Here is a 23,587-nt window from a genome sequence, read left to right as displayed (position 1 = left end):
ATCATTCCAGGTTCCAATGTTAGGCTTCAAGTGACAGGCAATATATGTTGATATCAAAGCCCAAAGAAATCTGAGGAAAGAATGCTGTCAGACTCCAATGCTTCCACTGCCAAGGTTAAGGAAATGTCTCAGGTAAATTTTATTTGAAGGAAAGCTGCTTCCACTTGTCTTTAAAAGTGTACGTGTCAAAAAACCCCAAGTGTGCTACAGCTTGTATGTAAGTCTCAGCCTTAAACATTCAACAGATTGATCAGCAATCTGCGTATTGATATTTTGTTTCAAGAGAGTATCTGCAGCATAATTGAGATGGGTGCTACGATATTTTTAATATCTAGTAGAATAGATTCAGCTACTCAGCAATCACATGGATTACTTTATTTTGGCCACACTAGACAATGTTTTCCACACTTTTTCAGAGGGATTGCATATGTTTGATATTGGCTTACTCTTTTGAAGATGTTTAACCAAGGGTTTTCTTTGGAATGCAAATTTAGAAAAATATTAAAAACCTTCCTTCAAAACAATAGCTAAAATGTAGTAAATTTTAAGTATGTGAAAGGTCAAATGAATATCTCCAAAACTATCTATCACATCTCTCATCCATGAGTTACAGAAAAATACATATACACCTGTCACAGCGAGATGATGTACAACTAATTCATTTTATAGAATTCCGAGTGATAAGTGGCTCAGAAGATTGATGGTATTCATAAGTCATGCTAACTTCTGAATCCTTAGGTCCATATGTCTTGGTTCCCTGGAGAAGAGATCCCATCTCAATTCCTTGATCCATGAGGGTATGTTCGACAATAGGGGTAACTCAGGTTGCTGATTAGAATTCGGAGCTTAACAAGATACAGAGCTCAAAAGATCAAAGTTGTCTTATCTGAAGATCTACCCAATCAAAATAGTGTTTGTTTCCTCAAGAATCACTTGTCTGTTAAATCCGTGAAGGATACAAGAAACAGCAACATACTAACAGTGTTTTTCAATCAGAACCTCTCAACATTAAACTGAAAAAAGGAAAGCCATTATTTTATTTCAAAAAATCTTCACCCAACTGTGCCAATTCTTGGAAAATGCATACCTGTTTGTGCCACAGTACTCCATCTCTGCTATTTTCATTAGACCAGCACTGTTACAGAAAATTTATTCAGAAGTGAGGTGATACAATAAATTATTTTCCATTGGAAACACCACATCATTGCAAACATCTCTAATGTAAATGTAGGATCACAATATTTTCTTCAGATAGCTGGAAACAGACACAAGATTACCTTGTACATGATCAGAACCTATATACCAAGCTTACACTAACATGATATTGCCTCTAATTAAAAAGATCCATCTTTTTGGAATTCACCTAGAATGAAGGGAAGGAATTGAGACTTTCTGAATGACACTTCCAATAATAACAGCTTCCCGCAGATTGCATGTACGTGACTGCAGATTGAAAATAAATATCTCAATTAGACAGTGAAAGTGATAAAAACAGTTTTTACATTAAACCATGAATAAAAGGAACAGATAGTAAGGTCAAATTTGCAAGGAACGTTACTAATTTTTCTAGAAAAAAAGGTTCGCACTATCAGCATGCATTAAAGGATGATCATTTTATGAACGATAAACAATTTGATATGTTGACAGTTAAACACATTAAAACGTTGCAATGCATTAGTTTGTGTGCTAGGTGGGTTTGTACCTTAGGAGTCTTAGATGATAGATGATATATGAAGATCTAAACCTGTGTGCATTTAGTTAATGAGGAAAACGTTGCAATGAATTAGCTTGTGTGCTAGGTGGGTTTGTACCTTAGGAGTCTTAGATGATAGATGATATCTGAAGATCTAAACCTGTGTGCATTTAATTAATGAGGAAAAAAAAAGATGAATTGCTTGTATTTCCCATATGGAGTGAGGTGTATTACAGTGCAAGTGAAAATGTCTCAAGTACTAACTACAGTAAGCTTGGCATGAAGGCATCCCACCAAAGTTATTAAATTCATGAAGACTCCAAACTCCAAAGTCAGTTGGCCCGTATAAATAGGTACTTGTTTTCTCTTTGTGTGGCAATTCAATTGATCTGTATGGTGCAGGTTTCTCTCTCAGTTCTCCTTGTTATGCTGTAAATGGGCTTTCATCCTGCCAACAATGGTGTATCTAAACAATGCCAAAGCAGTTTTTGAAATTTGAGTAGTGAAGGCTCAGAAAATGTTGCCACCATTCCTCTGTGAGAGCATGTCTACTAGGAGCAGCAGAAGTGGGAAGGATTATTCTCTGCCCTGATGAAACAATAGAATTATCTTACTCATGCGGTTTAGGACGTAGATAAAATAATCATGCTGAAGCATCAACTCTTCTTCAGGGACTAATGCTTGCCAAGTAAAGGCATCTCTAGTCTTTCGATCATTGGGGATTCACAGCTCATTATTCACAGTTTAATCAAGGAAAGTCTCCCAAAAGACTTGGGCTTAAAGGCAATCTTTAAGAAGATTTGGAATATTGTAGAAACAAAAAAATTTATGAGTTTCATCTTATCTTAAGACAGCATAACTCTTTAACAGACTCCTTGGCAAACGCTGGCACCACATTGATGGAAACTAGGAAAATACTGAGAGGGGGGGAATGAATCAGTATTTAATAAATTTTAACAATCTTTAGCCAATTTCTTTAACAATGAGCAAAGCTATTTAAATATTCAGCAATTAACCATGAAATCAATACACATCAATATTATCAACATCATACACATAAGCATCACATAGAGACACTATATATATGTGGAAACCCATAAAGGGAGAAAACCACAAATCTTTTTGTTTTGATGTAAATGCAAGAACCAACTTCTTTTACATCATATTATGTAGGCACCAACCTACAAGAGGCTCAAACCTCTTTTTCTTTGCAAGCACCCACTTGCTGGAAGCACCAACTCCCATTGTTCACAGGGACCAACCCGCTGATATTTTCCTGGCACCTACCTGAAGGAGACACCAATCTCCTGATAAAATAAGATAAATATTTGTTCTCACAGGAATTTATGATCTTGTTTCAGCAGCACTCTCTCTGTTTTTAATCCTCTGCGCTTTTCTGTACAGCAGAACCAGCTTTCACCCAATCTCCTCCTACAGCCTTTGTTCTTGTCCCTCTGTTCTTTGAATGCTTCAGACTTTCAGCAATTAACAGGTTTTTCATTATCTTCTCATGCCAACTATCTCTCTCTGTCTCTCACATTGTTTATTTGATCAGAACAAGAGAAAAAATTCTTGATTTCAATTCCAAGGACCAGTTTATATTAATCTCCTCTCATCACTTCTGTCTTTTGGAATTCACATTTTTCAGGAATTAAAGGACTTCAACTTCATGATGTTCAAGATTCGCTAGTTTGTTCATTTCAGCAATTCGGAATCATGTCGTTTTTTAATTCGCTGGTCTCTGAAACACCATATCTGGTTCCTTGTCTTCTCGCAACATGAATAATTCATATTGACATTTATATTGTCTCCCTGTTTGCGTTCGGTGTTTTTACTATTGTTTTTAACTAGAAAAAACCTCGGGGAGGCCATATTCACATTAAGTGCCATTCTTTGTCTCCCCGCTAAAATCTTCGTCTAGCGGCTCACATCATCCACGATGCGCCCTTCATCAGTTCTTCCAAGCCACAAAAGCTTCTGGGTGGGATTTGAAGTTTTCTGTTAGGTGACAAACATATCTCTGTCTCCCAAGATCCGTCTACCTCACCACCACACTATTGTTAAGTTTTAACCCTCCACGAATCTCAAACTCTTCGTGGCATGTCAAGAAATTTGTCAATTGATGATGGATCGCTTTCTGTCTCCCACAGTACGTCAACCATGGTAAACTCCAAAATTTAAACCTCTAAGAACCTTTTTACTGGACCTCTGTGGCGCGATGACATGTCAACCACGTTGTGTTGTCATGCCAATCCGTCATCACACTCCCAAGTGTCACCCTGTGGGTGGTGTCACGTGTCACCCAGCAAAGGGCCACTTGGAGACCCGAAAGTGCCAAAACTACCTGCCATGTGTCATATGTACGGTGTGCCATGTGTCACCTATCGACCATGTGTTCTCTTATCACTGGGCCACGTCAATTTGTCTACCATGTGTGTTGCCATGTCACTCAACACACTGAGCACAATCCATAACCTTTGTGCATGTATAGAGCCCGATGTGATCTAGGCTATTGATCTTAGCTCATCTTTGTTTTAGGTTTATATCGACTACTAGATGCTCTTTTATCCTTCATGCATGTTGAGGTCCGACAATAGATATGGATAGTCCATTGCAAGCACACTTCATCCAAAAGAGGCGCTTCACTTGGCCACTTGTCATTTTCTTACTAAGCCCTGTTGGATAAAATAATGTGTCATTGACCAACTGGAATTCACCTGTCACATTATGAAAGGGAAAGGGGATTCGGGGTTCTACGTTTTCTCGACCAATTCCTTCGTTAATTAAAAATGCCTTGAAGCATGATTTCTATTTTTGTAAAGTCACTTCCAAATTGAGATGTGACTCACTATTTTTGGAAAGTCACTTCCAAACTGAGATGTGACTCACTATTTTTGGAAAGTCGTATTAGAATTATTAGAAATGAAATTTTATTATAGGTGGTTCAAACCAGTGTTGTTAAAATCGCGATAAAATCGCGATTTTATCGGAAAATCGCGATTTTTTCCTCTGCCCGATCAAATCGCGATTTTTATTCGTAAAAATCGCCACTTTTTTTTTATACCGATTTTTTGAAAAAATCGCGATTTTTTCGAAAAAATCGCGATTTTTAAGGAAAAAATCGTGGGGGCTTGGGACAGCTTAGTTTTATAACTTTTTTTGGGTTTTTTCATGCAATTTTTTTGAAAGAAACAAATAATTTTTGAGTGGGGCAACTTAATGATCAAGTCTATGCCCTAGTATGGATATGCTATTCATGGTAATGTTAAATTCTTAAAGTAAAAGTGACATTCTCCTTAATCTTCATTTTCATCCTTTTACTTAAATTTTTAACATTACCATGAAATGACTCAGGATGTTTGAGAGTGGTTCCAGCCTCATTGGATTTCATATGGAGAAAGTAGAATTTTAGATTTCATTTAAAATCCAGCAGACTTATCAGTTTTTCAGGATTTTAGGATTGGGAGATTGTAATGTTTCGAGGTGACACCATCCGCCCAGCCTACCCCTGCCACCAGTAGAGGACGTGGTCTACCTCCTATAGCTCCTACTTCTAGTTCTTCAGCTTCTAGAGCACGTCAGACTCCACTGCCATTTCCACCAGCACAGGCACCAGCTTCTACATCTAGAGGGAAAGAGAAAGCTGTGCCATTTTCTCGCAAGAGGGGCAGAGGAAATCAATAGGATTAGACTTTCATTTTATTGTATATGACATTATGACATGATGAGATACATTATCATATTTTTTGTTGATATTTTGAGGCTGAGTTGGACTTGGGACTCAGGACTTACTATTCAGGACATGATTCAATGTTATGTGTGATTTTAGCGCTAGAAATGATATTAAACATCTTATATATTAGTTTTTTTTATCATATTTATGTGTCAATGTATTTATTTTATGTTGTAGATGGTTTAGATATTAAAAAATTTGAAAAAAAAATGAAAAAAATTGAATATTTTTGTGCCAAACGCTTTTTTCCCGCTTTTTTCCGCTTTTTTCCCGCTTTTGTCGATTTTTTCCGCTTTTTTCCCGGCGCCGATTAAATCCCGATCGCGCTTTGTGCAACATTGGTTCAAACAGAACTAAAAGATATGATTTCTTCTAGGAGAAACTCATCTCTAAGATGCCAAATTTTAACACTCTCTCAGCTAGGGAGGAATTTCTTTCTGCATCAAAGATCTTTGCTTCTTATGATCTCTTTCATTCATCTCAGCTCAACTTTGTTCTGTAATATCTGTAACAATGAAGTCGCAATCTAAAGAAGAATCATCCACTTGACACAAATTTGGAAAGAAAAGGATCATCACATGTCACATAGACAAGGATTACACTCAAAAAAAATTCATCTCAAAAAATTAGGTGATAGAACACAGACATCACATAGACAAGAGTCAAACAAGTCACACAAACAAGAATCAAACACAACCAAGTGTCAAATGGTGGAACACATGCATCCTAGACAAGTCACACAGACAAGTCTCGCTACACCTATGGATAGATAGGTGGCTCTTCCCACGTCCCAGACTGTGGGTCGGATGCATGCTGAAGGCTACTCTTGTGGCACACACTACACAAGAGGTCCCTCATCATCAAGAGCTTTCTGACATCATTCCCTAATCCTGTGAGCTCTGACAGGCAGGAAAGGCAGCTCAGTGTTCTCAATCAGCTGCGACTGCTTCCTAGAAGGGTCATGTCCATAAGTCCAAGCTGCTCTCTAAAAACCAAGAACTTTCCTTTCGATAAAGGCTTGGTAAGAATGTAAGCTATCTGATCATTAGTGGAGATGTGGTGGAGCATCATTGCTCCTCTCTACAACATAATCCTGAATATAGTGATACTAGATCTCAATAAGCGTGGACTTGTCATGAAACACGAGATTTTCTGCAAGACGAATCCTGCTCTTATTGTCACAATATATAATTGTTGTGTCTGGAACTTGCTCAGATAATTCCCCAAAAAGCTTCCTCAAGAAAACTGCCTCACAGCTAGCCATGCTAGCAGCAATGTACTCAGCTTCAACTATACTCAATGCAACAGACTTCTGTTTTCTGCTCATCCAACAGATCGTGGCAGATCCCAAGCTAAAGTAGCACCCAAAAGTGCTCTTTCTATCAGCAAAGTTACCAACCCAATCAGAATCAGTATATCCATGAAGTCTTATACTTTTAGTAGTGTATTTCAATCCTAGATTGATAGTTCCATGCAAGTATCTAAGTACATGTTTTGCAGCAGTCCAGTTGGCATGAAAAGGATCAATCATATATTGACTTAAAGTGTTTATAGCAAAGAATATGCCAGGCCTAGCGTTTACCAAAAACATCAAAGCACCAATGAGTTGTATATACTCTGTGAGATTTGCCAGATTAAGTCCTGCAGATTTGCCACATAATTTCTTAAATTCATTTCCATAGGAGCATGCATGAAATTACATTCTACCCTAGCAAATATTTCAAGAAGTTTAACAACATATTTTCCTTGAGAAAGATAAATTTCACCAGTTCTTTACCAAACCTCTAGACCCAGAAAGTAATGCATCAAGCTAAGGTCTTTCATTTCAAATTCAGAAGTTAACTCCCTCTTACATTGGACGATAAGCGGTTCTCATCCTATCAAGAATAAATCATCAACATACAATACCAAAATCAAAGGCATATCTTGGACTGTCTTGAAGTAGAGGTTTGGGTTTGCACTGCTTCTTGTGAAACTAAGCTTTATCAAGTAGCTATCAATGCGAGCATACCAAGCTTTTGGAGCTTGCTTCAGCCCATATAAGGGTTTCTTCAATCTGCATACATTAATTTCCCTTTCATGCTCTTCAAAGCCTTGTGGTTGTTCCACAAATACTTCTTCTTTGAGGAAGCCATGCAAAAACGCAGTTTTCACGTCCATTTGGTGAAGAGTCCATACCTAACTAGCAACTAAGGCAACAACAGATCGAATTGTAGTATATCGAGCTATAGGTGTAAAAATCTCATCGTAATCTATTCCCTCTTTCTGAGAAAAACCTCTAGCTACAAATCTAGCCTTATATTTTTCAATACTACCATATGCACTATGTTTAATCTTAAACAACCATTTGGAAGTGATAACAAATTTACCTTGAGGTCTAGGAACCACTTCCCAAACATCATTCTAGATGATGGACTTGTACTCTCCAGTCATGGCATCTTTCTAGACTTGTTTTTTTGCATATTCTTCAAAGGTGCACGTTTCTACCTGAATGATGTTGCTCATGGCAGCAACATACCCTTGAAACCAACTTGGCTTCTTACTTTCTTTGAACGTTCCTCTTGGGGCAGCATGTTGTTCAACATCTTGCAAGGTATCTCACAACCATAGTGGTCTCTTTCTGGTAGGAGGATCATGTGGTGGAGGATCTAGAGGATCCATGGAACCCATTGGATTATCAACAAGCTCATTCTCAAGTTCCAATTCAAACTCACATATGACATATTTTTCATTAACAGCGTGTCTTTCAGCAATGATAGGAGGATGAGAGTCTCTTACTTTTCTAAGAGTTGCATCTTCATCAAATGTTACGTCTCTGCTAAAATTTATAGTTCTTTGACCAGGTACATAAGTTCTATAAGCTTTTGAATTATCACAATAACCAACAAACATACCTTTCTTACCTAAAGCTTCCAATTTGTTCCTTTTTTCTTTTGGCACATGGAAGTATACAGGACAGCCAAAGATTCTCAAATAACTCACCTCAGCCTTTTACCAGTGAAGACTTCTTCAAGAGTCGTATTGTTTAATGTCTGATGAGGAGTTCTATTTTGCACATAAACAGCGGTATTTGCAGCTTCTCCCCATAGAAACATTGGTAGTTTTGAATCATGCAGCGTGGCTCTGACTGCTTCCATAATGGTTCTATTCTTCCTCTCAGCCACACCATTTTGTTGTGGATTGTATGGCACAGTGGTTTCTTTCTTTATCCCAACATTTTTGCAAAGATCATTAAAATCCTTGGAGGTGAACTCCCCTCCATTATCAAATCTAACAGCTTTGATCAGCTTTCCAATTTGATTTTCAATCAAAACCTTGAAATCTTTAAACATGTCAAATGTTTCCCCTTTCTTTGTCAAAAAGAATATCCATGTCTTGTGAGCAAACTAATCAACAAAAATCATGAAATACAAATAACCACCAAAAGAAGTAACAAGCATAGGTCCACATAAATCATAATGTATGAGCTCAAGTACCTAACTAGTTTTTGTTTTGCTTGAAGAGAACGGTCCTTTTATATGCTTTCCACTTGCACATCCTGGACAAACTCCTTCATGATCCATTTTGATCTCAGGCATTTCATAAACCATCTTCCTTACATGAAGTAAGGCTTTGTAGTGTAGGTGAGCAAATCTTTTGTGCCATAGCTCACACTAAAGATCGGCATCATGGGTCAGCGCATGATGGGGTTTACCATTGACTTTGTAAAGCCCTTCACATCTTATCCAATAGTGAAGGCTTCTCTCATACTTGAGTTCAAAGGCCAAGTTATAATTTTTCCATTAATAAAAACAACTTTCATTCATTTATCTTGTAGAGAAGATACGGATACAAGATTCTTTTTCAAACCAAGTACATACAAAACTTCTTGCAGAAAAATAGATTTGCCATCATCTAACTGAAATGAAACTAAACCACAACCTTTAACTTCGTGAGTAGATTTATCTCCAAGGATAACATTTAAATTAGTGCCCCTCACAACTAGATTAGAGAGTGCTTCTTTGTAACCAATAAAATGTTTGGAAGCACCACTATCAACTAACCAGCTATCAATGAATCTGCAAAAGAAGAACTGGCAAGGCAGAAATAAGAAACTATTTTGATTGAGTTTCAGTTGCATTATTTATATACCTTGGATTTCTTGTTTTCTTATAATGGTCTTTTCTTTAATTTTCAAAAGTGTTTTTGCTATAATCATATTTGTTTTTGAATCTAGGTGTTATTCTTCTTTCTTTATAGTCACAAGAAAAGTGACCATGTTTTTGACAGTTAAAGCATCTAACTTTTTGACATGTCTATATTCCCTTTACTTGATTTGAAAGCAAATTTCTTTTTATTACCTTTCTTTCTCTTGTCATGGGTTGAAAATGTTGTAGGTTTTCCTTCTTCATGATGTGAAATTCTCCCTTTGGAGATCATTATGGCCTCCTCTCAGATACACTTTCCAAGGAGCTCATCAAATGTGGAAATAGTGTTGATATTGTTGATGGTGGTGATAAAAATCTCCCAAACAAGAGGAAGGCCTCCAAGTGCAATCAACATCATTTCTTTGTCGGGTGAAACTTCACCAACTATTGACAGTTGATTCATGATTTTGGTCATTCTTAAGAAGTATACTTAAACTGTCTCTCCTCTATTCATCTTGATGTCCTTCAGTTGATTATTCGAGACAATAATCTGGTTCAAGTTACTAATCGCAAACATGTTCACTAGTTTGTCATAAATTTCCTTAGCTTTCTTCAAAGCAGAAACATAAGTAATGAGATGATCCCTAAGAGAATCAAGGATAATTTTTCTAGCTTTGATTATACACTTTTTATGTTTGGATTTGACCGCAGCACTTGCAATTTATGGTGGATCAACTACTGTGCCATCCACATACTCTAGAACTTCGTGTTCTTTAACACTGATATCTACCCTTTCTTTCTATGCACCAAAGTTTGAAGCATCATTTAGCTTCTCCTCTATCTTGAAGTAAAACGATGTGAACTTAATCAGAAAACTATGGCAGCAAGTGGGATCTCTTCAAGTGGTCTCTGATCTCCTTAGACTTGTCTTCACCAAGGTTCTGATACCATGTTAAAATCTGAAAGTTCTATGCAGAAATTTAAAAATTATTTGCGGAATCTTAAAAGTTATATGCATAACACTGAATGTACTTCCAGAAAATTGAATGTTCTATGTTGTTACAATTACTTCGAATGCAGATTTCTTCTTCACAACCTTTCAGATCAACAACTGTAGATAGAACATAAACTTAAGGATCATATGAAGACAGCCAAGCACAAATATGAGACACTGAGAGTTAGGTCCAATGACCAAGGCAAAACCCAAATAATTCTTCTTCTATTAGATTTCTTCAATTGTTCAATAGAGTACAGAGAGAGAATGAGAATGAATAAAGTCACCAATGCCTAATCAACTTGCAGTTGAAGCGTTCTTGTTCTTTGCTTGAAGATCTTCTCCTTCTTTTGATCAAATCTTGTCCTTCACACTTGCTCCAGCTCTTCCCTTGCTCTTACTCTTCACTTTCTCTCACACTTCTCTTACACACACTCAACACTAGCTCTCCTTCTTCACAATGAACATGCTACTCTCAACTCTCACTTGCTCTTACTTAAATAGATGAGAAAGGAGAGGAGTTACAAAAGGAATTCATGACTTGAGCCAACAATAAGATAATCGAATTCCATGAGGGAGGAGTTACTTAAAGAGAAGTGTAACTCATCCCAAGAATAAAGAATGAGGTACACATGTCTTGAGGAGTTACAATTCGAATTAGGGAGAGAGAGGGTTACACTTAGACATGAGAGAATATTTAGTGAAAGTTACAAATCGAATTGAATGAGGGAGTTACAAGTGCATTTAATAAGGAGTTACACTTTTGCCATACATTGAATTAGTGAGGGAGAGTTACATTCTCTTAAGTGTGGAGTTACCATTTTATTCCAAAAGATAGGTTCAATTTGCCAAGTAAGAGATTCTCAATTTAATTTATTGATTTCGTGAGAGAATTCATTTTTATTAAACCATTAAAGGTGAATGACTTTAGACTATTTTTTAAATAACAGTATCATAATAATAATAATAATACTAGCAAGGATAAAAATATTAATTCTCGACTTGTATAATCATGATTGATTTGATTTTAAAATGGATTTCATATGTCGAGATCATCCTTGATCATTTAGACATAACTTCCTATTTTTGGAAAGTCACTTCCAAATTGAGATGTGACTTACTATTTTTGGAAAGTCATATTAGAATTATTAGAAATGAAATTTTATTATAGGTGGTTCAAATAGAACTGAAAGATATGATTTCTTCTAGGAGAAATTCATCCCTAAGCTGCCAAATTTTAACATCCAGTTGTACCCATCTCGGGAACTTCCAGAATTTTCAACATTTTGTGCAACTTAGCTATTATATGGCTTAAAATTTTGTATGTTTGTTTGTAATTGATAGAATCTATATTCTAGATTATTGATGCTCGAATGATTAATCATTAATGTCCTGTGGATACCATTTCTATCTTCAATGATGTACAAATAAGCATGTTTTCAAACATTCTGCAACTAATTTGGCATTCTAGATGTTTTATTATATATATATATAAACACCGCCGAAGGGTTTTGGAAAATCACACTCCCAATGCTCATGCTCTCAAGAACACTCCCACTCCACTCTTGCTCCATGCAACCTTGGATATAACAAGCAACCATGTAGCCTTCAATTACTAGTATTATATATAGTTAAGGTTCATGATAACATTTTTGGAATTCATCTAGGAATTGTATGTATTCAAGGTAGATAAACAAACTTTAATGAATCTCTATCGTATTTTTTGTAGCTCAAAATAATAGCACAAGTTCAAGAATCTTTATCAATGTAGCTAATTTGGCAATCATGATTCACTAACACAGTTAATAGCTTCAATCAAACAGCCAAAATAACCAAAGCATGGACCAAAATTTATGAATCAATGCAAGTGTCATTCTAGCTGCTTGCACCTACCAGTACACCTCAAATATCTTCAAACCCAAGAAGAATGAAGGAGAAGGCTGGTGTTTAACAAAAACAATAAGCACTAAAAGCGGCATACTTGTACAAGCATTCCCCTTTTGATATTCAGTGGGTTATTTAAAAATATTTTTCTTTGGGAACCATAGGACAAAACATAGCAACAATGTCTGCATGCTGAATTCATGTGACCGTACTATGAAATAAATCAGAATATGCAAATCCAATTTCTTTTGTGGACCACAACATTAACCAATTAGAACAAACTACAATGTTCTGTACATGAAAGAAACATCATTTCCTCTCGAACAAAGTAGCCACATTTGCTTTAAAAAAAAATTACATATGTTTGTTTGAATTTCTCGGAGAAAAAGGGTATTCACTTCTTTTTTTAAACAATGGTTTGGATAGGGAAACAATTGTTGAATGCTGTGACGGACATTGCCAACATATATCGTTAGCATCATGCCCACTACCACACCACATATTAAACTAAAAACAAAAACAATAAGCAATAAAAGGGGCATACTTGTACAAGCATTCCCCTTTTGATATTCAATGGGTTATTTAAAAATATTTTTCTTCGGGAACCATAGGACAAAACATAGCAACAATGTCTGCATGCTGAATTCATGTGACCGTACTATGAAATAAATCAGAATATGCAAATCCAATTTCTTTTGTGGACCACAACATTAAACAATTAGAACAAACTACAATGTTCTGTACATGAAAGAAAACCACTACAATCCATAAAACATAAAACATCAAAATGGTTAAAGACATAATGAACATCATTTCCTCTCGAACAAAGTAGCCACATTTGCTTTAAAAAAAAAAATTAAATACGTTTGTTTGACTTTCTCGGAGAAAAAGGGTATTCACTTCTTTTTTAAAACAATGGTTCGGATAGGGAAACAATTGTTGAATGCTGTGACTGACATTGCCAACATATACTGTTAACATCATGCCCACCACCACACCACATATTAAAGTTTTAAATTAAAAACAGACCTATATATAACTTGCAAGTTATGACCAGTTTGACATAACCAAGCCTGATACAGTCAGAAGCATAGAATGCATTCAACTGGAAGGCACGAAACAAGGAGAAGAAAGGAGTAGGGAACTCGGAAACAAATGGAACTGACAACTTTGTAACGAGTTTTAAAAATTTTGGAACTTAAGTCTTGTATGTTCTGATTTTTGAAACTTTTAGTGTATTTACATTTTCAAAAATATTTCTCGGAATTTAATACATTACAAGAAAAATTTGTCCTAAATGAATCCACACTGTTCAAACTCTACACAGCCCAATTTCATATATAAGAGATTCTTTGCAAAACATTTGACACATACCTGACAGAGAGGCAAGAGAATGCCTTTAAAGAAGGCTGGTGGCTTATACAATGATTTTTTCAAGGCTTGGTACAATGCAAAATGAAGTCGCTTATTTTTATTGATGTCTTCCCTAAGTCGTGGAAGTAGGACAAGGTTGCAGAAGCGCTGAGCCATCTTTGCATTTAGATTAGATACAAAAATACGCGTTACTTGGTACATTGCATTTGGTGACCATTTCTCTGGTTCTGTGAGATATAACACCTCCTCCCAGAGAGACAGCGATGGCACAACCTTCAAAGCCTTTGGAACTTTACCAGCAGTGTATCGACTAAGCAGCTTACCCACTCTGTGATTGCCAAAATGTTTCTTTGTTATTAATAATGACAACTGGAAATCAAAAGAATATATATACATGGCAGACAGAATGTTTCATTGAAAAGCTGACGCCCAAAATCATAAATAATAACAATTTAGTCAATGGAAAATTTACATTACCCTTTATAAACATCAACAATTCCATTATCCAGTGGGGGAATGGGTCGTTCTTCTGCAAAATATCAAAATACTGGTTGAGTAGCTGAATGTGTTCCTATATATCAGGTATTAACATATTTATCAGAGCAGGTAAGAAACAAGCAAATGTTCAGCAAAAAGTGACCAGCTTCCTAATGATTTAAGGCACAGACTATGTCCAAGAAAGTTATACCATAAAATATTACTGTTTAAAAGAGAAAAATACATAGGAACTACAGAAACTAACTCCATGCTCAAAATTGTCCAATTGATAATATGTTTGAATCACATATTTCTGTCATGCATCCACTTCTACTTCCCATGATGCTTTTCCTTATTTTTCAAAATTCTCTTCCCTTCTAACTGCACCCCTCTTTAAGGCAACCCTTTCTATCAATAGAATTATGACAGTAAGTTTTCAAATTTTCCTCTTTCGTCTTCTCATAATTTTCATCATACACGCTCTTCCTCTACCCCCATGTCTCTTTTATGATATATCACTTGTACCATTTTATATATATGTTACAACATTTTATTCTATTAGAAGAACAATTTCAAGAGTTTGTACAGCTCAATGATTCACTTCATTTTGTTTGCAGACCTAAGGCCTGAATCAAAATAGCTACCAGAAGTAACTTGTTTGAAGACTTCAACAACAAAAATCTTTTATGGTAGTTCAGCAGGCTTGCAGGCGTCCGTTCTAAAAACCCATTGTGTGCTAATACATATGCATACCTTTTGCAGTGATGAAAACACAAATTCTTATGAAAATTCAAATGAAACTTGTTAAGATATTTAGACGGTAATGGAGCCTCTTGCAGTGAGTTTAGACTAGAGAATTAGCAGCCTGATTAGGTTTACCACAGTGGAGCTTAAAAGGTCAGCACTGTGGCAGGTTACCCTGCACAAATGAATGTGAATACCAAATAGCATGTGCAGCATGTTGATAAAGAAGTTTGCTCTGTTATGGCTTCAAAAGGCTTACCCAACAGCACACCTTAGTTACCAAAAACAGCATGTAGGACCACATAATGCAAGTGATGCAAATTTCAAACAACTTCTAATGCATTGTATGTCCCATTTTTATATTTGACACTAGAAATGCATTCCACATCCCACTAGAAATGCATTTTTTTCTAGAAATGCATTTTTTTCCGACGAAATATCTGGGCAGATCCACCCAAAGGGATCACATCCCACCGGCTTATTAGCAAAGCCCAACCCCGAGGGTGTCAAGGAGATTTGACCCCGTGACCTCTATTAGCAAGGTTCTTTAGCAACAGGAACTCGACCAATTGAACTAACCCTCGGGGCTACTCTAGAAATGCATTCTGCAAAGAAGTTCAAAGATTTTTTTAAGAGAAATCAAGAAAAAAAAAACACAAAAATATTGGAAAGCGTTAATGAATACGGCCATTCCTAGGACAGTTGTTTGACAATGTGTTTGAAATCTTGTGGCCATTTCAAGACATTGCCATCATTGAAATTGAGGAATGAATTCCATGAAGAATGTGATAGATCATAGAACATATTACTGTTATATTCAATTTATTATATATTAACATCTTATGTTAGCGTAGGAAAGTGTTTAACATAAGATGCTTCATCAAGCATTTAAATGTTAATCCAAATGTCTTCTCATTGATGAAAGAACTCTCCACTGATAACTAATTATGCCCAAGGATGAGGGAGGCCTTTGTTCGATATGCATTGTGATGCAGGTGGTTAGATGTCTGGAGGGTTCTTCTTCTCCTTCGCAGGTTTTGTTGCTGCACAGATTGCTTTGAGCCCGGTAACTTGGTAAAATCAAGGGTCCGTTTGTATTATGTGATATCTTACCTCCTCCACATAACTATCTGATCACAGACTTTTTTATTTTCAAGAGTATTTGTACAGCATGGAAGAAGGTGGCAGGTTTAGTTTGTTGGCATATGTCCAGCAGCTGTAGTGACCTAGGGCAATTTTCTTCTTGATTTGCCTAGGGTTTTCTGCATACAACTAGGGTTTCACAACAAAAAATTTCCTTTCCATTTAATAGTTCCAACAATAACGCAGCCCAATCAATTGATGTGAAAAACAATGTTGTGAAAATCGTGATCAGGATTAAATCGGCGCGGGGAACAAATAGGAAAAAATCGGAATTATCGGGAAAAAATCGGAATTATCGGGAAAAAATCGGGAAAAAATCGTTTGGTACAAAAATATTCATTTTTTCATTTTTTTTCAATTTTTTTAATATATAAACCATCTACAACATAAAATAAATACATTGACACATAAATATGATAAAAAAAACTAATATATAAGATGTTTAATATCATTTCTAGCGCTAAAATCACACATAACATTGAATCATGTCCTGAATAGTAAGTCCCGACTCCTGAGTCCCAACTCAGCCTCAAAATATCAACAAAAAATATGATAATGTATCTCATCATGTCATAATGTCATATACAATAAAATGAAAGTCTAATCCTATTGATTTCCTCTGCCCCTCTTGCGAGAAAATGCCACAGCTTTTCCTTTCCCTCTAGATGTAGATGCTCGTGCCCGTGCTGGTGGAAATGGCGGTGGAGTCTGATGTGCTCTAGAAGCTGAAGAACTAGAAGTAGGAGCTATAGGAGGTAGACCACGTCCTCTACTGGTGGCAGTGGTAGCCCGGGCAGGCGGTGTCACCTCCTCCTCCTGTTCCTCCTCCTCCTCCTCCTCCTCCTCCTCCTCCCCCTCCACTACATCCTGCACTAACCAATCATCAGCAGAATCCATGAGAGGCCTCTCGGCCTCAACCCTCCATGCAGCAGTGGTGTCAATCCCATCCAATGAGATGGCATCCACATCAGGTGTCCTCTCAAGTTGCCTCACCCACAATCGAAGATTGTAGTAGACGTAGACCATGTCATTAAGTCGTTGGGACTCCAACCTGTACAAAGATCATGAAATAATAATTAATAATTATAAAAAAATATTGTTTAATGAATTCAAAAATTTATTTGGAAATTTGCAATATTTTAAATGTTTTAGTGTTAACCTGTTGCGCTTCTTGTTGTGTATTTTTTCAAATACACTCCAGTTGCGCTCACATCCTGAGGAGCTGCATGTTTGGCTGAGGATGCGAATGGCAAGCTTTTGCAGAAGGGGTACCCTGCCACCATACATTTTCCACCATGCATCTACAACAAAATTACAAATAAAATTTTAAATAAACATAAGAAAAAAATGGAATTTGAAGAGACAATGAGATTTGAAACAAAGTTACAAACTAAAAAATACCTGGAATTTTAATCGTCCTATCAGTGATAGCCATCTCAAAGCCAAATGTGCCACCTGCCATCCTATATGTCTCAATTTGTTTAGAGATCTCTATATGTTGTTCTGTAGATCGCACCATCTTCTGGACACAGGATAAGAATCCATCCATGATCTCAGCATCAAAATCAAACTCACATGCATAAGAAAATGCAGGGTTCAGGAAAAGCCCAGCAGCATGAATGGGACGATGGAGTGTGTTGTTCCATCGCTCATCAATCACTCCCCATAGAAGGAGTTGTTTCTGAAACCCATCATCTCCCTTATCATCATAGTAGGCCTGAATGGCTTCATTGGCCCTGTCCATGGCTTCATACAAATAGCCCATTGCGGGCTTCTCACCATCAACCAACTGAAGAACCTTTACCAAAGGTTCAGTAACGGCGCACACCTCCTGCACTCCCGCCCAGAAGTCTTTTTGGTATGAAACTAGTCTGCATACGACCTCTCCTTCTGGTTTGCGGCTCATTGGCAAAGCACGCCACTCCTCTAAAAGAAACATTCTCTTCACATCCCACATAGAAATCAAGAGGGATTGAAGAGATATGAAACTAGTGGCAAACCGTGTAATGGCGGGGCGCACCAACTCTTTGTTGTTGGTGAATCTTTTCATCGAGCTAAGCATAGATGTATGATTATATATAAATTTTGTAATTCTTTTTGATGAGTCAACAATATCTTTGACAAAGGGAATTTTCCCTATGTCCTCTAACATCAAATCAATACAATGGGCAACACAAGGTGTCCAAAATAAAACAGGATGCCTGTCCATAAGCATCCTACCAACAACAACATAATTTGCAGCATTGTCCGTTATGACTTGGACAACATGTTGTTCACCCACCTCCAAAATAAATACATCCAGCAAATCACATAAAGTTCTTGCATCTTTGATTTGTGCAGTTACATCAACAGATTTGATAAACATAGTCCCCTTGGGACAACTAACCAAGAAGTTTTTAAGGGTTCTCCCCTTTTGGTCAGTCCAACCATCTGACATAACAATGCATCCTGTTTGTGCCCATGATGCCCTAAAATCCTCCAATCTTTGGGTGCAGTCACGCTTTTCATTTTGAAGAATCTGGCCTCTAAAATCATGATAAGAAGGGATTTTGTACCCCGGGCCAACACTGGCAATAGCATCAACAGTAGGTTGGAAAAATGGATTATTCCTTACAATGCTGAAAGGAATATCACTCCAGAGGAGAAATTTTGCCATCAACTTGTCAGCTTGTTCTTTCTCAGTTCTTTTTAGCATTGAACCGATAGATGGTTGTGAACCAGGTGTGGTTCGAGGAACAAAAAATGATGATGCCGCTACCGGATTGGCTGATGCTGCAGTAGAACCAGTGCCACTTGGCCCACTTCCTTCAGCTGACCTTTTTAGTTGCCTTTTGAGTTCTTCTTTGGCCTCTCTAGTCTGCTCTAAAGTTTCCAATGCTCTCATGGCTCTTTGGATAAGTTCAGGAGTTGTATTTTTACAAGGCCCCACATCATGTCCAGGGATTTGTGCAAGGTGAAACTTCAACCTGTACACCCCCCCGGACATCTCCTTTCCACACAACTTGCAACTCAAGTTTTGTCTATCATTCGGAGCATCAGGTACAGCGTATTCCCAGAAAGGATCCAATTTCCTTGGCATGTCTGTTTTTGAACTTTGAAGTTGCAAACATGAAGTCTTGAATGGTGTTTTGGTGCAGTTGTGAACTTATGGGAAAATAAGGATTAGGATTACAATTTAGCATTTACAAAATTACAAGTTACAAATTTACAAATTACAATTTAGTATTTTACTATTTTAATTTTTAATTTTTACATTGATGATTGTATCATTGTACAATGAAAATCCAAGTTACCCGTAACCCAACCTAAAACAACCATTCCAAAGTTCAAAGTTTCAAATACAAATTACCCAACCATTCCAAACCCAAATTACCCAACCAAATGGCAAAATGCCAAAAACAATGAAAAAAACATAAACAATGTTTAAAAAAAATGAAAACAAAAAAAAAATTGGTTCCCATAGTCATACCAAGTTACCCAACCCAAAACAATGAAGAAATACAAAAAAATCTTTAAAAACAATGAAAACAAAAGAAAAATGGTGCCCATACCAAGTTTCCCAACCAAAAACAATGTTTTTAAACAATGAAAACAAAAAAAAAATAATCTTCATGCCGTTTCTATGGAGAGATCGGTGGTCTCCTCTTGATTTTCTCCTCTAAGCACTTAGATTTGGCTAAAAACCCTCTTCAGCTTGGTCTCCAACAGCTTCTCCTCCCTCCGCGCGCGACTGTCCAAATGAGCGCATGAAAAACCCAAAAAAACGTTATAAAACCTTGCTGTCACGACCCCCGGCGATTTTTTAAGAAAAAATCGCGATTTTTTCGTTTTTATCGCGATTTTTCAGGAAAAATCGGCAAAAAAAATATTGGTGATTTTTTTGTTTATTTATCGCGATTTAATCGGCAGAGGGAAAAAAATCGCGATTTAATCGCGATTTTCACGACACTGGTGAAAACAGTGATTCATAAACACAATACTGTAATGCCTCCAGTAAAAGATCCAGAACAGGATTCAAATCCAACAAATTTAACAATGAGCAACTGTACTTGTCTGGCCATAAAATGTCGTCACGAAAATGTACTAATTATCACTGCTTGCAAGCCTGGAATGAATGACCTAAGGTTTTGAATAAGACGGGTCCTGCAAAAGCAGGCGTCTGCTGGAATGAAAGATGAATCCTGACTCCGGGTTTACCCATCCACCAACTATTAATCAAAATGCTCATCTGCAGCGCTAACGATATGTTTTGGAACCCCTACAGGATTCAACAAGACTGCTCAGTCTGCTTGTGTAACCTTCTGTTCAGTCTCGATTTGCCTCAGAGAGATAGCACGAGCCCCTATTCAGTACAATTTCACATGGATTTAGTTACAGGGGTAACACTCTGCCTTAGTGTATTTGATTTGTGGCTGCAGATGTTACCAGTTTCCTCAAAAATTTCAGGTTACAGGACTCAGGCACCGCTGTGGGTACCTCAGTGATGACATTCGCATGGATCCAAACCTCACACAGACGCATTTCACTTTCAGATTCTTCCTTTATTTCCACCTTACTTAACCTGTCTTAGCTTCAGAATTTGCCCCAGTCCTGGGTCGTAGAAACCCTTATTTCCAAACCTCAAAATGATTTGCATCCTGCTTCAGAAATTTAGGAACTCGTTCCTATTGTTCAGACAGATCGGCAGGGCTACAAAAAACAAAGACGAATTACCTTAGGATTTCCACAGAGTTTTGCTGCTTCCTTAGATTAACCTTAGACACAAACGTCCAGCCACAAGTTTATTTTGACGTTGAGCAAACGTTTAACCTCCTGCCACAGAGTGCCGCTGCACAGGGGGGTTAACCACAGATCTTTCGATCTGTTCAATACTCAACTCCAGAAAGTGTCGTCCAGTGCCAGATGAACAAATTTGCCTTGCCACATGATGCTTCGATCTGATCAGAAAATTACCACAGGGATATTCGTCTTGCCCAGAAGTATAGGTTGACCTGCCTCAGGATCTCCACAGGGTTTCACTGCTTCCTTGGATGAGAAGTTTCCTGTGGCCAGAACAAGAACACAAAGGCAGAAATACTTCGCTGCTTCCTCAGAGGGGTATTTCCTGTGCCAGAACAAGGAAGAGTGACTAGCTAGGGTGGGATCACCTCCACCAAATCTAGTCCAAAAGAAGAAATTGAGGTCTTAAACCCTTAGAGCCTCTAGCTCAACAAAACAGCGATCAAAATAAATCAATCCAAGTCATGCTTCAAATACATCTAAGCCTCTTCTATTTATAGATTTTTATGAGGGGGTTATGCCAAGCCCCAACTTAGGGTTTTTTTTTGCCCCAGCTGCCCCAAAACTTTGCCCAACATGGGATATTTTGGGGTTTTCCCCTTTATCAAGTACTATAACCTACAGGGATTTATAGGCTACTCCGTCGCTTGGGCTAATTTATGTTGAAAATAATAGCGAGAGACTGATTTCTTGATTTATGCCTTAATTCAAGGAGTCAAACTCGAGTTCCTTTTTGTGCATGCTCAAGTTCCTAAAATTTAAAAGTTTCCCTAAAAATTAGGAGTGCATGAGGCAGTTAACTGATGTGTTGAAATTGAAAGTCAAGTTCTTGATTTTCTAGTGTGAGTTAGTTTGGAAACTGAAAGAACAAGTGGAGTTAGCCTCCTAAATTTTAGGAGGAACTAGTTAACAAGTTGTGTTAACTGTTGTTAACTAGAAAAGCACCAGTTCGACTTTCCAAACATAGAACTCACTAATTTTAACCATTCGAATTGCCTTTAAAAGGAGGAACGAAGGCACAAGTTTAATCATTGTTTTGGTGAGCACGAGTTGGTGAGACCAAGCAATAGGAAGCACAAGTTTGTCCATGGAACTTGTGAGAGGAAGAGTGTGCAAGAGAAGCTCGCGCACAGGTTGGTAGAGGGCAGCTGTAAGATTCCAAACGAGGAAACTACCCAATTGACAACAAATTTCTGAGTTTTTTCAGTAAATATTTCAGCTAGAAATTTTGTCAAACATGTCACATGCAAACTGCTGTAGGTGTATCTGTTTGCTTTACAATGTGTTCTCAACTTCGTATGAACCCACAAATTTACCAAAACACATCTATATTTTTTATGACAGCTCACAAATTTATATATACTGGTACATTGATTTCATCACAACGAAAATAGCCATAACAGTCCCTTTATTTCATTACTGTGCAAATACATTGGAAAAACAATGGACTAGAAGAACCTGGTAATGTAGCTTCAGCAAAGATGCCTCCAACTTATCAGTTCCTTTCAGGGAAAACAACCATACATATCAGCCTTTAATTGGCCATGTCCAGCAGTGTTATTCACTCTAAAACTCATCCCAGTCATATGCAAATTGCACCAACAGCTTCCACGTTCAATCAGCGAGCAAGATGGGCTGATATTCAACTCGATTTGGTCTCTAGTCTTGGTCCAGACACATCCTTGCACAAACTGCAGCTACAGAACTTCTCTCAGTTTCAGCGTAAATTTGGCAATTGTTGACAGCCCTTGCACAAGGGTCTTTGACATCAGCAATACTCTTCAACTATGCCTTGAGATGGTACACAATCTCCTGAATGAGGTTACAGCAGTGAGGAATAATCCTTTGATTGTCTCTTTAATGCTCCAGAATTCGTGGCTATGCTCAGAAAGGAGATGTAGCCTCTTGAGGAATGATTTGATGCCCCAAACATGTGACACGGCCTGCCTGTAGCTTTGTATTACCTCCTACAGCACATACGCTCCCTCCTCTAAATAATATGCAGCCAAGAATTTAATCGATAGGCCTGGTTAAGCTTCTGAGTATGCTCCACGGACATTATCCTCAGTTTCACGACCAATATGCAGTCCCAGGCAACCAGGGAACTCATCCATGCAATAAAATAAGGGATAGCTGTGACTGGGTGTTCGAGTTGCCTTCCAGAAGATGTGAATTGAGCTACTGATGCCCTCTATCTGCTGCCACGAAATGAACAGCCACTATAAACCACAAACTCAGCCTCTATTTGGTCATGGAATTCGTTTCCCAAGGCTCAAGTTTCAGGCATTTCCTCCACCTGCAAAGGGAATATAGAAAATACCAATTAAGCTTCTAAAATCAACTAATAACACTAGAATACCTCGTTATTGCTCAGACATTTCGTTCCCCATTGAAGCTCTACGGTGAAATCTGAGTGATTTCACTCTCACATCTAGACTAGGGGGTCTCGTTGCAACACTGAAGTCTGCTATGGCAGCTAGGGTTCCAAAGCCCTCAACTTTCTCTTCCAACTCTCTCCAAGAGCTCTCTCTTCAAACTCACACAATGCACAAATGAGGAGAGTCTCCTCATTTTCTTTATTTAATGAGTTTAGGGTTGTCTTTTCACCTTCACCTTCCCCTTTTTTCTTTTCTTTTTGT

The 23,587-nt window shown here is 37.5% G+C and overlaps 2 protein-coding genes across 2 annotated transcripts in view; both read right to left on the bottom strand.

Annotated features, from left to right (window-relative positions):
* Positions 1-23,587, bottom strand: part of LOC149220417 (bystin-like) — a 181,488-nt gene that overhangs the window by 117,555 nt on the left and 40,346 nt on the right. The window contains exons 6-9 of the mRNA XM_089384780.1: positions 14,283-14,334; positions 13,806-14,133; positions 1,364-1,443; positions 1,088-1,135 (exon numbers count right to left, since the gene is read on the bottom strand). Of these exons, the coding sequence (XP_089240906.1) occupies positions 1,088-1,135; positions 1,364-1,443; positions 13,806-14,133; positions 14,283-14,334 (508 nt within the window). The remainder of the gene's footprint in view (positions 1-1,087; positions 1,136-1,363; positions 1,444-13,805; positions 14,134-14,282; positions 14,335-23,587) is intronic.
* Positions 16,616-17,473, bottom strand: LOC149220418 (uncharacterized). Its single transcript, XM_089382806.1, has 2 exons — positions 17,329-17,473; positions 16,616-17,220 (listed from the first exon to the last, which is right to left on the bottom strand). Exons 1-2 carry the CDS (start codon positions 17,454-17,456, stop codon positions 16,776-16,778), a joined length of 573 nt encoding a protein of 190 aa, XP_089238932.1. The 5' UTR covers positions 17,457-17,473; the 3' UTR covers positions 16,616-16,775.

Source organism: Pinus tabuliformis, chromosome Q (genome assembly GCF_031772625.1).
Source record: "Pinus tabuliformis cultivar Carrire ecotype Pingquan chromosome Q, CPIR1, whole genome shotgun sequence".
Lineage (NCBI taxonomy): Eukaryota > Viridiplantae > Streptophyta > Pinopsida > Pinales > Pinaceae > Pinus > Pinus tabuliformis.
This window is presented reverse-complemented; position numbering and strand designations above follow the sequence as displayed.

Coding starts and splice junctions, on each gene's coding strand:
- LOC149220418 (XM_089382806.1), bottom strand. CDS start 17,456: ATGTATGGTGGCAGGGTACCCCTTCTGCAAAAGCTTGCCATTCGCATC. Junction 17,221..17,328: donor CACAACAAGAAGCGCAACAG/GTTAACACTAAA, acceptor ATCTTTGTACAG/GTTGGAGTCCCAACGACTTA.